This window comes from Olea europaea, unplaced genomic scaffold (assembly GCF_002742605.1).
Source record: "Olea europaea var. sylvestris unplaced genomic scaffold, O_europaea_v1 scaffold203, whole genome shotgun sequence".
NCBI lineage: Eukaryota > Viridiplantae > Streptophyta > Magnoliopsida > Lamiales > Oleaceae > Olea > Olea europaea.
The window spans coordinates 406,182-419,900 of NW_019238199.1; the positions used below are offsets into that span (position 1 = coordinate 406,182).

The following is a 13,719-nucleotide window of genomic DNA, read 5'->3' on the forward strand; positions in this document are numbered from 1 at the left end:
ACAGTTACAACAAAAACTGCACAAGGATTTGAAATTCTACAACCACATAGAAAAAGATCCAACAGCCCTACTCAAGATCCAAAATCCCTAACTTCTGCTACCATTTGTTCTCCGTGGTATACAATTTCGATCTCTTTTTGCGATCATTATTTTTTAGGACTAATGAGAGAGAAATTGATGTAATAAAGAGCAGAATATAATTCTTTTAACGGATTAACTGGGTCTTCTCCAACAAGTCTCGGTTATTTTTGCTGGCCAAAGTAACTTCCACAAAAGGCGTGTAGACTAAACAAAAAATGAGTTATAAACTTCTCTTCAACTCGTACTATATCTTACATTTTTTACCATAGAGCTCACAAAATTTGGTGCCCGCAAAATGTAGGGCCACTGTACTATGAAGGACTGCAAATAACATTGTTTATAGCATAATTAAATTAAAATTAATTAGGGAATTGGAGATTGTTTCTTGTACATTACTACTTATATAATGTTAAAACGTAAGTAGGGACGTTATTTGATTGATGAGATTTTGATCAATTATACGTTGCCACACCATCCGTTGGTGAACCTTACATAAATTGTTATATACATGTAGCACAATCCTAGGAAATTTGAAGAGGATAAACAAAATAAGTTAAAAGGGAATAAATTACGGGTTTTTCTTTATTTTTAATTTGTTCCTCGTCTTCTCTATTTCTAGGTATAATTTTTATTTTTTATTTTTAAATTTCATTTCAAGTTTCTATATTTCCAATTTTGACGCTTTGGTCTTCATCATCTATAATTTGCTCAATCTAAGACATTTTTATCTACTTTTTGCTCATTTTCAAATGATCTGACATGGGGTTTCTCGTAAATGAATCCACATAAAAACAAAGGTGATTATAAATTCAATAAAAGCACTTCAAAATGTAAACTTTTGATGACTCAAATAATTTTAGAATTACACTTATTAGTTTCGCTCAAATTTCTCGATCTCGCTCTAAATCTTGTTATTTTTGTTGTTTTTAAAATTTAAAATTGAATTTTACTTAAAAAATATTAAAATCAATTAATTATTTAAATGGGCAATAAAAGGGATATTATACATTCATGCTGCCTTCCGAGCGCGCACCTCATTTATTTTATTAGTAGTAAGAATTACATGAAATGGATGCTAAAGATTAGTTGCTAAACATTACTTGCTTTCATTTTTAAACATGAAATTTCAACAAAATGGATATTGTACTATGGTAAATTAGCCCTTTCAACATAGCCTTATTCACTCTTATTAGCAATGAATTGGATTTAGTGCCATTCTCGACCATTCTTTGCACTGTCCAATCAAGGAGTTTCTTTCATGTTTTCCTTGTCTCATGATTAAGTTTGGAGCAGGGTGGGTTCAGAGCACCCCGTCATTTATTTTTATTTAAAAGGGATGGAGCAACCAAAATAGATAGTTACAGAAGGGCATAGTCGGTTTGAAATTTTTTTAAATACTTTTGACAATTTCACCATCAAAGGTTATGTAATACTAGTCGTTAAATGTCAAAAGTCAAATTATAATTAGCAATTAGGTTGTCATTAACTTTAAAGGATTAAAATAGTCAATCGTTGAAATGTCAACGTTAACGACTGTTACGAAAGTAGTCCTTGAATGTCGATTTTTCTTTAGTTACAACAGTAAGATAGAATTAATTGTTGTTTTTAACAATCAATTACATTATCATTGAATATGGACAGATATTTTGGCGGGAATTTTTGATTTGGCATCCACTCACAACGATCAAATGTAATTTGATCGTAGAAAATTTAGAATTTGCAACTATTTTTTGGTCACTGCAAGATATGCCAAACTAATATAAAATTTGATTTTTCATCATCTATTTTCTATGACCGAACTCAATATTTAGTTGTGAAAAGCAGTTTTTAGAGACAAAATGATTTTTATCACCTGAACTCGTTCAAAATTTACTAAAAATCTAGTATTAAATTAAATGGTATGTTAACTTTATCATAGTTAGTAAATTAATGATAATAAAGAATCATCAACTAGTTAAGAGATCTATATCTGAGATCCTGGTGCATTAGATGACTTTAAACCAGCTAGAGTTTTAAATATTTTTGTCCTATCATTAATTAAATCATATATACACACAGGGGAGAAGAAACAACGTAGAAGTATATGGTGGTATTATGTCTCCACAATTAATCTTGTCATAGCGAAAGGAAATCAATGTAATTAGGAAACACATTACTGATAAAAACTAGTAAACGAGTGAGAAATATTAGAATTTTAATCCTCTTTTAACAAGTAAACTAGTAAACAAGTTATGCACAAAATTGAGAAGGGATGAATGAAAGACACGTGGAGATAGTGAAAGTACCTAAATCTATAAGAATTTTAATTCTCTTCTAACTCTATCCATCTGTCAACATAACTACTATAAATAATACTCATAATCAATACAACGTCCATACATTTAATTTACTTCCAGAAACAATTGACAAAGGCAAACACGTTGTCATGGCCGCACAAGAAAGTTCTAATTTTCATGTTGAAGAATCTATCCCGCCTGGTTACCGATTCATGCCGACAGACAAGGAGCTATTACACTACTTGAACCTCAAAATTCTGAATAAAAGTATATCGACTGATGCCATAAAAGATGTTGATGTCTACAAGTACCATCCCTGCGATCTTTGCCGTAAGTTTCTTTATTTCTTGATGTTTCTTGGTGGTTCTTTTTATATTATCTTCCTCAGTGATCTTTTATATTTACATTCTTTGGAATTTATTAATGTGATTATCAGAAAGCGCGATGAGTGGAACACGTGAAGGCTACTTTTTTACTTCTAGAACTAGGAAGTATCATAAAGGATGTCGGCCGGACCGGACTGCCGCTGATGGTTACTGGAAAGCCACGGGGGGTGACATCATTGTACAAAGTAAAGGCCAAGAAGTTGGACGGAAAAAGGTGCTTGTCTATTATGAAAAAAAATCTGATAATAACAATAAAGGAACAAAGACTAACTGGATAATGCATGAGTTTACGATTCATCAAATGAAGGACGTCGCTTGTTCTTCTACAAATGCAATTCCAGATGACAAGACGGTATGTAAAAGTTTTCAGATTCTATGGTTAATTAATTGGGTTCTTCTATTATTGTTGTTTGGATAATTGCTTGAAAGCCCATATATATATATATATATATAAACCAATAATTCTTGATGGTTTTTTCCTTTTCCTTTTCCTTTTTTTTTTTATTATTTTTTTAAACCCATCAAACAATTCATAAATTTTGATATTTTTGTAACACGAATTAGTTTCATATTTTTGCAGTTGGATAAGTGCGTATGTAGAATTTACTATAGAACATCAAAATCGAACAAAAACGTAGAGCAAGACACACAAAGAAACATGATCCTAATTCAAGAAACTGATGTCCCGGATGCAAATTTGGCAGCAGCATCGTTTTATCATCATCACAATCCTGCACTGGCCTTTGATCAGTCGTCCTTGCATGGTGCTTATCTTCCCGACCCGCAAGCAAGCATAAACGATCAATATCAGCTGATCCATGAACCTGTTACGTACACGCATGGAGAAGTGGCAATGCAATTGCAAAGTAATATTCTTCAATCTCCTCAACCTCTTGCGCACATTCCTGGTGATCAGTATTATCCTTCGATTCCACCTGAGACTGGTATTCAAAGCAATGATCAGTATAATCCTTTAATTCCACCTGAGACTAGAGTTCAAAGCACTGATCAGTATCAACCTATTACACACACTAATGTTGATTATGGTGATTTCTTGGATATCACGACTCCATATTTTTCGTCTCTATTTGGTTTTTCGTCGCCATTGGATGATAATTTAATGGATTCTCTTTTCGCTGATTCGTCCAATGCCCAATTAGAGTCTTCGCCAATTCCAACTGGTCAATCAATTACACAAACACATGGCGTTGTGGGTGGCTCGGGTACAAGTAATTTTGCAGCTTCCATTGAGGACTTTTATTTACCTTCTCCTCCAATAGAATGGTGTGAGTAAATTTGGTTGCAAAGGTGCCGGATCTACACTTGAGGACAAAATGTTAAAATCTTCGATCAAGAGAAGAATGCCATTTTTTGCAATTTTTCTAAGAATTTAAACTGTCGATTATGTAATGTTGCGGAAGTATTGAATATCTGCATCGAATTGTTCAATTGGTGGATGGTGTATAAGCACCAATCTATCGATTAATTTTTGTTGTTACTTGAGATAGAAAATTGTTCCTTGCATGCAAACATTAGAGTGAGTAATTTAGCATTTTTCAATATTTGTTTTGAAAGAGTTTTTCAATATTAATAACTGATGGATATTTGTGTAATTTTTACTTTATTCATCCAGTAGAAGAATGATTGTTTATTGTGGTTTCGAGGTTAGACCAGTTTGGGGTCGTTCCAAACTGATGGGGTGATTTTCAGTTGTGATCACTAATCCTTCAACAAAATTTTAATGAAATTATTAGAATTTAATTAATAACTCTCAATTAGACTATTACAGTCAATATAGTTTTATTATGTCACCGATCTTCAATTTTAGTTTTCACTCTCTTTGTTGCATTCGAGATTGATTAAAATTTTTATATAATTCATGAGCGACATGTAATCTGAAGACATTATCATAATCTTGATGCTAAGTGATCATATTGTTATAAATATGATAACATTCATAAAATTGATATTCATTCATTAACTTGAGACAATTTTTTATTATTTATTATTATTATTTTTTATTTATTTATTTTTTATTTTATTTTTGGACGAAACTGAATTTTTTGCTAAATGTTCACCGATGGATGAAATTTACCGTTGACAATGCGAAATCCAGCCAATGTTGTTTTCTATTTTTTCATTTCTTTGATAGATACCAGGTTGAAAATATTACAGGAAATCCTACTGGAGGATGATTAGGTCACTGAGTTTTGGGTGAAATGTCAATTTAGTCACTTAACTTAGATATGTTTCAATCAAAATATTAAACATCAATTTACGTTTAATGTTAACCACTCTATTAGTTCAGTTATCAAACTTAACGGTCCAATCCAGTGAGGGAAATACTGACAACATCCAAGTAAATAATATATCCAAGTAATAGTCATAAATAACCAAAAAAGTTATATAATATACATTACCTATTACAATTATTCCCAATGATGTTTTACAACATAAAGTCGTCTAAAATAAGATCTAAATCGAAATTCACAATAAATTCTCGTTCGAAGTAAAGTGTTATACATAATACAATCAAAATTTAGCAAGAAAATCATCGTCCATTTATCGATCTTGTGAAGAAAAATAACAAGGTTTTTCCTTTATTGGCAGAAAGTCAATTTTGTTTCATTTTAAAATCTAATTGCATGAAAACTTCAAACACTTCAGCATTCTATAGTCCAGAAATATCAATTAGCAACAATTTAACAATTTATCGAACAATTAACAATTTTGGTTTATAAATGAGTTGGAATTTACGATGTCACTTAACTATTGTTTCTTTAATATCTCAATAAAATGAAAATGCAAACTACCAAGTTGCAATGTTAGAACTCCCCCCCCCCCCCCCCTTTTTCCAAGTTTATTTAATTACCTTTCATTTAGACAAATCCAATTTAATAAATTTATAGGAACTTCCTATATGATTTCGAAGTTTTCAACAAAATAAGGAGTCTCAAAATCCTAATGACATAATGTAGATAGCACCGTAGCAGAAATCTTATTTAAATATTTAGATAAAGTCATTTTTGAATTTTGTACAGAAAATATCTTTTTCAAAAAACTTGGAATTAAATTCAAAAGAATTTTTTTAAACAAAATAATAATAATAAAGTGAAGTACAATAAAAGACTCAGAAAAAAGGGAAAAATAAAAAACTAAAAAAAGGTACCTAGGTAAGACGAATGAGAGGATGGAAAAAATTCATCTATTCAGCATTGAAAAGAAGCGTCTAGTCACAAAGCAAGTCGTTTTGCCCGATTTAACCAATTTATTGGCCATAGTCAACTAAATAATTAGTCACAAACACTCCCATGGCCCATCCCATTCTCATTCCACCCTACAACCACTGCCACAATCACCACACCTCATTAGTACTACGAACATCATCACGACCGCAACCAACATCAAAACCACCACCCAAAAATCTCATTCAAAATTATCAAAGGCACCACATGACCAACACAACCACAAAACCACCTCAAAAACCACAACTACCACAACCAATCTCAATATATTCATATATCAATGACCTCATAGGACTGACTTTACCTGCATTACACAACAAGGATAAGTAGAATCAGGAAATACTGCCAATGATTCTTCCTAATTTCTTCGGGCCATCATTGTTGCCGTACTCAACAAAGATAAATTTATTAGCAGTTCACAGCGGCATAGATCGAGTCATGCACAATGGCAGTTGTGCAATGCTAATATCACCAATGTCCAAATTTAGCCGCGCACATTGGTAGTTCATGATAGTTGCGCACGGTGATTTAAAGGCTGAAATTGATTTCTCCTTCTAGCCGAAGGACCGTGACATAGCTAAAAAAGAAAAGAGATGTCGTGAGGCAGGAGATCAGTGACGTTATGAGCTACAAAAATAGAGGAAAGAACAACGACAAAGTGAGATACTGTCAGTGGGATATTGGAGTGAAAGTGGAAAATGAGGCAGCAGCGAAAACATTTTTTTTAAAGAAAAATTAAGCTTATGACAATAGTATCATCACACATGATAGGTATATAATAAAATGACAAGTGACAGTCACTAAAGAGTTTGTTTCATCTATACCACTTGCCCACAACAACTAGCAGTTGAGATATATTTGGCTTCAAAGGTAGACAATGCAATAGAATTTTGTTTCTTATTAAACCACAACACAAGTGCAAAGCCAAGAAAATGACATATTTCACTAGTGCTTTTTCCATCTATGTAACCAACCCCAATCGGCATCCAAATAACTAAGTGGATCAATGTGAGTGCCCTTTGGGATGCCAAAGCTTGAAGGTTCTAATGCCACTAAGATATCTAAAAATCGCTTTTATAGCACTAAGGTGTGATTCTTTACGATTTGATTGAAATTTAGCATGTAAACACACACTAAACATAGTATCGAGTCTACTTGTTGTTAAGTGAAGAAGGAATCCATTTATCGAATCTACTTGTGGTTAAGTGAAGAAGGAATCCGATCATACCTCAATAATTTGTTACATCAACGGAAGTACCTTCATCATATTTGTCCAATTTTATGGATGTTCTCATAGGAGTGTCATTGGCTTCAAGTCATCCATTTCAGACCTCTTTAGCATATACAATATATACTTACTTTCATTGAAGAATATCCCATCTCTAGTTTGCTTGATTTGGAGACCAAGGAAGAATTTAAGTTCTCCCATCATGCTCATTTTAAATTCCATGCTCACGCAATTTGAAAACTCTTCACAAAGATAGATATTAGTTGTAATAAATATAATATCATCAATATAAATTTGAACAACAATCATATCATTTTTTTGAGTTTTGATGAAAAGGGGAGTATCTGCTTTTCCTATTGAAAAACCATTTGAAAGTATAAATTTGTTCAATCTTTCATACCAAACTCTAGGAGCATGTTTTAAGCAATGAAGAGCCTTTCTAAGTTTAAAAATATAGTACGGATACTTGTAATCTTTAAAATAGGGGGTTGTTCAACAAAGACTTCTTCTTGAATAAAGCCGTTTAGAATTTTGACATCCATTTGATAAAGAGTGAATCCTTTATGACAAACAAATCTAAGAATCATGTGAATAGATTCTAATCTAGCTATCGGTGTAAATGTTTTCTCAAATCTGGTACCTTCTTCTTGATTACAACCTTGGGCTACTAATTTAGCCTTGTTAGCACAATTATCCCATTTTTATCTCGTTTATTTCTAAAAACCCATTATGCGCCATGAAATTTTGATAATTTGGTCTAGTAACTAAATCTCAAACATGATTTCTTTTAAATTGATTTAGTTTTTCATGCTTAGCTAGAATCCAAAATTCATCAAACTATGATTCTTTGAAATTTTTTGGTTCAATTTGGGAAATAAAGCACAATTGTTTAGATGATTTCTAGCAAAAGCTCTTGCGGTAATACCTTTGGATGGATCACCAATAATTAGTTCTTTTGGACGAGAAGGAACAAACATAGATCATTTTGGTAGAGAATGATCATTTTGTATATCATTAGGTTCTACTTCACTTTGTTGACGTTTGCTTCGTACTTGTGTTCATATTTTGGATCTTCCTTATCTTGGTCTTGAATAATCATTTGCTCAAAAGGAATTTTCAAACCTGCATAATTAGCAATACCTTTCTCACAATCAAGAGGGTTAGTTTTATCAAAAATGACATGCATGGATTCTTCAACGACTGAAGTTCTTTTGCTAAAGGCTCTATGAGCATTGCTAGTTGAGAAATATTCTAAAGAGATTCCAATATCGGATTTCGTATCAAAATTTTCCAAATTTTCTTTTGTGTTCAAAATAAAGCATTTGCAACCAATAAACTTGAAATGACTAATATTTGGAATTAAGATTTCTCCAAAGCTCATAGGGGATTTTAGCTTTCTTTCGACTAACTAAAGTTCTAGTAACAATACCTTCGATCCAAAAGTATTTTAGCATGCTATTTTCATTTAGCATGGTTGATAAGTATATTTTATACACTTATTTGGACATAAAAATATAGGCATTTAATAATCTTCTAAGCAAATATATTCTACTTTATTGTATATTTCGTTTATTAGGTTAAACTCGATAATTGGAAGTGGAATTGAATGAATGAAGTGAAAATGGCGAAACTGGTGAAATATAAAGTTGGAGGACAAAATTTAAATATCTAATAGTTGATTTGGGCCACAAGATATACTTTGAAGATTGCTAGGTGTCAATTTGATAAAACTAGAAGTCAAAAAGGAATGGAATATGATCGGACTATTATCATAAATTGATTTTCAATTGCACAAGATATCTTCCAGATTTTTAATCAAAGATTGAAACCCATTTTCGGCATATTAAACATCCCAATTGGAAAATTTCTATTGCCAACAAAATTGCAACTCTCTGAGTTATCTTTCCATCCACTTTAGATTGCTTTAATCAAATATTAGGAGCAAAAGTTATGACCAAAATATCTGCTGTGCAAATACAAAAACATGCACGCGCGAAGATAACTTTCCGTGTTTGATTGGAACTCTTGTGGAAACCGATTTGGACGTGATTTTCGACTAATTTTTTACTCCAACAAATACTTAACAGTTCTACCTCTCCTACACCTCTCGTATGCATCTCATACTCCAATATTCATCAATTCATACACCAAAGGTAAGGCAAATTCATAATTTAATTTTATGAGAGAATTGAAGGGGGACTTGCAAGAATAGAGTCAAGTGAAGATTCAAACTTAATTTTTGGACAAAGAAGAGAAGGTGCAAGTGAAAATTCATCAAGAAACCATTGAAGTGACTCAAGATTTCAAGGTTTATCTTCATCTTCATCTTCTCAATTTAAATTCTGGATATGCCTTTTCACTTAAAAATGATTTCTTGTAATTTCGATATGTCATACTAGTTTTATAAATTGCTAAGATGAGATGAACCATTGTTATGATAATTTTAGATTTTATTAATTTATTTTATTTTATTTTATTTTTACATTAGTTTAGTTTTATTTTGGGTGTTTATTATAGCTTTCATCATTCTTTTCAATTGCTTGATTACCAATTGAATTGTTAGTGAATTTTATTGTTGTCAAGAGAGACAAGAGGGTTTAAGCACAATATAATAAATATTGTACGGTTCGATATAAGATAGAAATATATCTCTATGCTTTATACGGTTTAAATAGGTGTTCAAGTACTTGTTAATGCATGTATTTATATGTTTGTATATTTCATTGAGAGATAAGAGGGTTACATGAGAAGAAATAGATTTGATAGCTATTGAGAAAGGCTTTCAATTAAATTAAGAACATTGACCAACATGAATGATTTCAAATTGTTAATTTAATTGTTACACTAAAAATGGAATAATAAGGGGGATTCGACATCTTAGCAATGCATTTCAGATATTTAAAAAACACAATTACTTGGTTTCACTAGTTTGATTAATAATTTAAGGTTTAGTTAGAAAAATTGCAACAACTTATTTGCTATTTGATTAATGTTACAATTGATTTTAACTCGATGAAAAACATAGTCATTGTAGGTTCGACACTCTATTTCAAGATCTCGTCTATAGAATCCCAAATTTTTGGTTTGTATATAATTGTCATTTAAAATGCAATGTTCAGATAAGTCCTTATGCAAATTAATTGGTTATCTCTATGGTTAATTTGAATATATATGGATATCTTTATAGTTGAGGGACCAAAGTGAAAATAAGTTTCAGATTTTATACTTTTATTAAATAGGCCAAATAGTTAACTATTGGAGGAGCAAGAATTACCCTATCAATATTAGGCTAATTTTGAAGCTCGTAATAAATGACGAATTATGGATTCAAGAAAATTTTAATTTGGATAAGTTAAACACGAATTTTAGCCATCTAAAGAAGTTGATGGGAAATTATAATTAAGGGAATATTCTTGTTAATTAAGCAAGGATGACGATTCATTCTTTGTTTTGTCAAGTTATTGATTTGTAAAAATTATTAGTTACTTTGTAATACTACCCTACTTTAATTAGGATTGAAACTAAATGTAAACCCTTAATTATGTGGGATTTGAATTACATCACTTTTCTTTAATAAACCTTAGTTTTAGATTAGTTAGGACTCTAATTAATTAAATCTAGATAAGTTGTACAGAAATTGCAGTGGAACATTCTGGCATTTATATTGATTTAATCGAAGGTAGGAGATTGTTGTTGGCTTGGAACTTACGAAAGTCTAGTAAGAAACCACCGGTTAGGTTAATATTAAATAAGAGTTCCGTCTGGTCCAATTTCCGAGAAGAGTGCAGGGAATTGAGAATTTAAGCCCTCGTTTCGCCCTCATTACGTGGAAAAATTAATGCGTGAAATAGTATTTTTTTGAAAAATGAGTGGTTAAAAATGAAGGAAAATTTTTCGATTTACGTGTAATATTATTTTATGGAAGATTGTGTGGTTGAAAATAGGAGAGAGAAAAATGAAATGTAATGTAATAAAAATTAATGGGGCTCAAACAGGTGCTTAAGGGTCTGTTTGATTGTAAAGATGGAATTGAATTGGATGGAAAACGAATTCCAAGGAATTGAATTATTTTCCTAGAAATTGTAAATTATTGTATTTGATTGGTATAATTTTTCACGTGGAAAATGTTGAAATAAAATTGTTTTTTGATGTTCGTTTGTCTTTATTTTACATGAAATTTGTCAATTAAAATGATAGAATTTACTGGTATTAAGGATGACATTGGTTTCCATCACCAAAAAGAAAAAAAATAAAATAAAAATAAATAATTCAAGAAAATCATCTATTTTTTAGCGTTTGTTTGGCTTTGTTTTATATGAAAATTATCAATGATAGGGAAATATTTTTTTACAAAAATTCTTAGAATTGATTTCCATTGCCTAAAAAAAAAATGAAAAAAAAAAATCGCTACAATAGCCTTGGTGAGAATTGGAATTACACCAAATCAAGTAATAGCACAACTTCCAATAAAAGCTAGAAACCAATTCTACGGAAAATCTTGTAAATCAAACACTACATTTTTTCCCATGAAATTGGGTAAATCAAACATAATGAAACTCCACTACCATAAATAATTCTAGTGTGATTACAGCACACCAAATTTTAATCTACTATATATATAGCACTAAACCTTAAAGCATTCTGCAGGACACGTATATCCTCTCTCCCTCTCTAAATTTTCCTCTATTTTACTAGGGCTTTATACCCAAAACAATCTACTATATTTTATTCAATTTCACAAGCAGCCAAGAAAAAAATTTCAGCAAATAAGTTTCCACAATTTGCTTTCCAAGTATATATTATAATACAAGATTCATTACGTAAAGTGAGATGCTCAGTGCTTTTAATGGTTTTTCCACATCTTTCAAATACGTTGTTATGTATGAATTTAATTACTTCAGTTCAGGGCTTCTTTGGGAGAAATCATGATACATTTTAAGGCACAATTTAGCTTTCACGTTATTTTGCAGCGCTTGCTTGAATTATAATTTATCATGGTGTGATAATTCTCATGTTATATTTGTAAGAGAATTTATACATAATTTCACGTTTGATTTGAATGTGAAGTAACAAGCATCTCATTGAGTATAATTCATTATACTCATCCCTCTTTATTCACAATTTTCAGGTAAAAATTAGTATGCCGGACGGCGGTGGATGGATGCATATTGGACCAATGGATATTCATCATGAAGTACTTTAATTTTTAGGAACACTAGAATATTTAATAACATTTGATTATTTTGTTTTTAAATTTAGACTCAATTGTGAGTAACGTCATAATTTTCAATTAGTCCTAATTTTATTAATGATTGATGAAAGATTCCAAAACATTCTGCATATTTTCATTATATTTAATATCTTTTATTAAAGGTTATTCAATTTTTACTGAATTTCTCGTTATACTAAAATTTATTTGCCTCAAGAACTTTAATAAAATTCATGTTTTGTAACGTTTGAGGTTGCTAGAATATGGGGTGTTACATCATCCACTTGCGAGAAATCAAACGGTCAATGGTCATAGCCATTTCTTGCAATTCTACGACATTATTTTGTTGAGGAGTTCTAGGAGTCGAGAAATTATGTTCATATCCATTTTCATTACAAAAGATTATCAAAAATGATATTATCAAATTCTCAACCATGATCACCCCTAATAGTTATAATGAAGTATCCTTTTTCGTTTTGAACCGTTTTGAAAAAATATTTGAATATATTCAAAACTTCATCTTTAAGATTTAAGAATATAACCCAAGTGAATGTAGAAAAGTCATCGACAATTATGAAAACATAATATTTTTCATCCAAGCTAGCAGTTCTAGGAAAGAATATGGTTTAGATTTTGTAGTTAAAGAATATAGTTTAGATTTAAAAGAGCTTTAAACTTGTTTACCAAACTGACAAGTATCACAAATTTTATCTTTATCAAACTTTAAATTTGACAAACTTTTGACAAAACAATATTTAAATATTTGTGAGAAATGATCCATCCTAACATGACCTAATCTCCTAAGCCACAACCAAGTATCCTCCTTTAAACTTGATAAATATTTTTCATGACTTTCAAATTTGATATTTATGATATAAACATCTTTGCTTTGACATCTTATAAATTGACAAATAATGGTATTTAAATGACCAAAAATTGCCCTAGGTGAAATTGTAGAGAAGTCCTTAAATTTACGAGAAATCAGCAAAATAACCTAGCCGGAAGGTGGCATGCGCGCACATCGTGAGACCATTTTGGTCTAGGCAAATGAAATAGCATTCCCCCACCCGCCTTCTAAATGTGAGTTCAATTTAATTCAAGAAGCATATTGTCGTAAATAGTTTTCGGTATATTTGAGTATACTCATTAATTTTCAACCTTTAATTTAGTTTTTTTCCCACAGATTTAGGGAAAGAAGTAAAGAAAAAAACATATGAAAGTATAGAGACTCCAGTTTGTGGTCGGCCTCGGTGGCTCTGGTGGACGGTTGGCTTGGGAAAGATTTGGGGTTAAA

General features: G+C 31.0%; 1 protein-coding gene across 2 annotated transcripts in view; it reads left to right on the forward strand.

Moving 5' to 3' along the window:
* Positions 1-2,786: 2,786 nt before the first annotated feature.
* Positions 2,787-13,719, forward strand: part of LOC111379762 (NAC transcription factor 25-like) — a 43,657-nt gene continuing 32,724 nt past the window's right edge. The window contains exons 1-2 of one of the 2 annotated variants that reach the window (XM_023003200.1): positions 2,787-3,095; positions 3,324-4,210. In XM_023003200.1, the coding sequence (XP_022858968.1) occupies positions 2,802-3,095; positions 3,324-4,037 (1,008 nt within the window). In that variant the 5' untranslated portion in view covers positions 2,787-2,801 and the 3' untranslated portion in view covers positions 4,038-4,210. Of the gene's footprint in view, positions 3,096-3,323; positions 4,211-13,719 lie in introns of those variants that run through there. The other variant, XM_023003201.1, reaches the window with a different exon arrangement.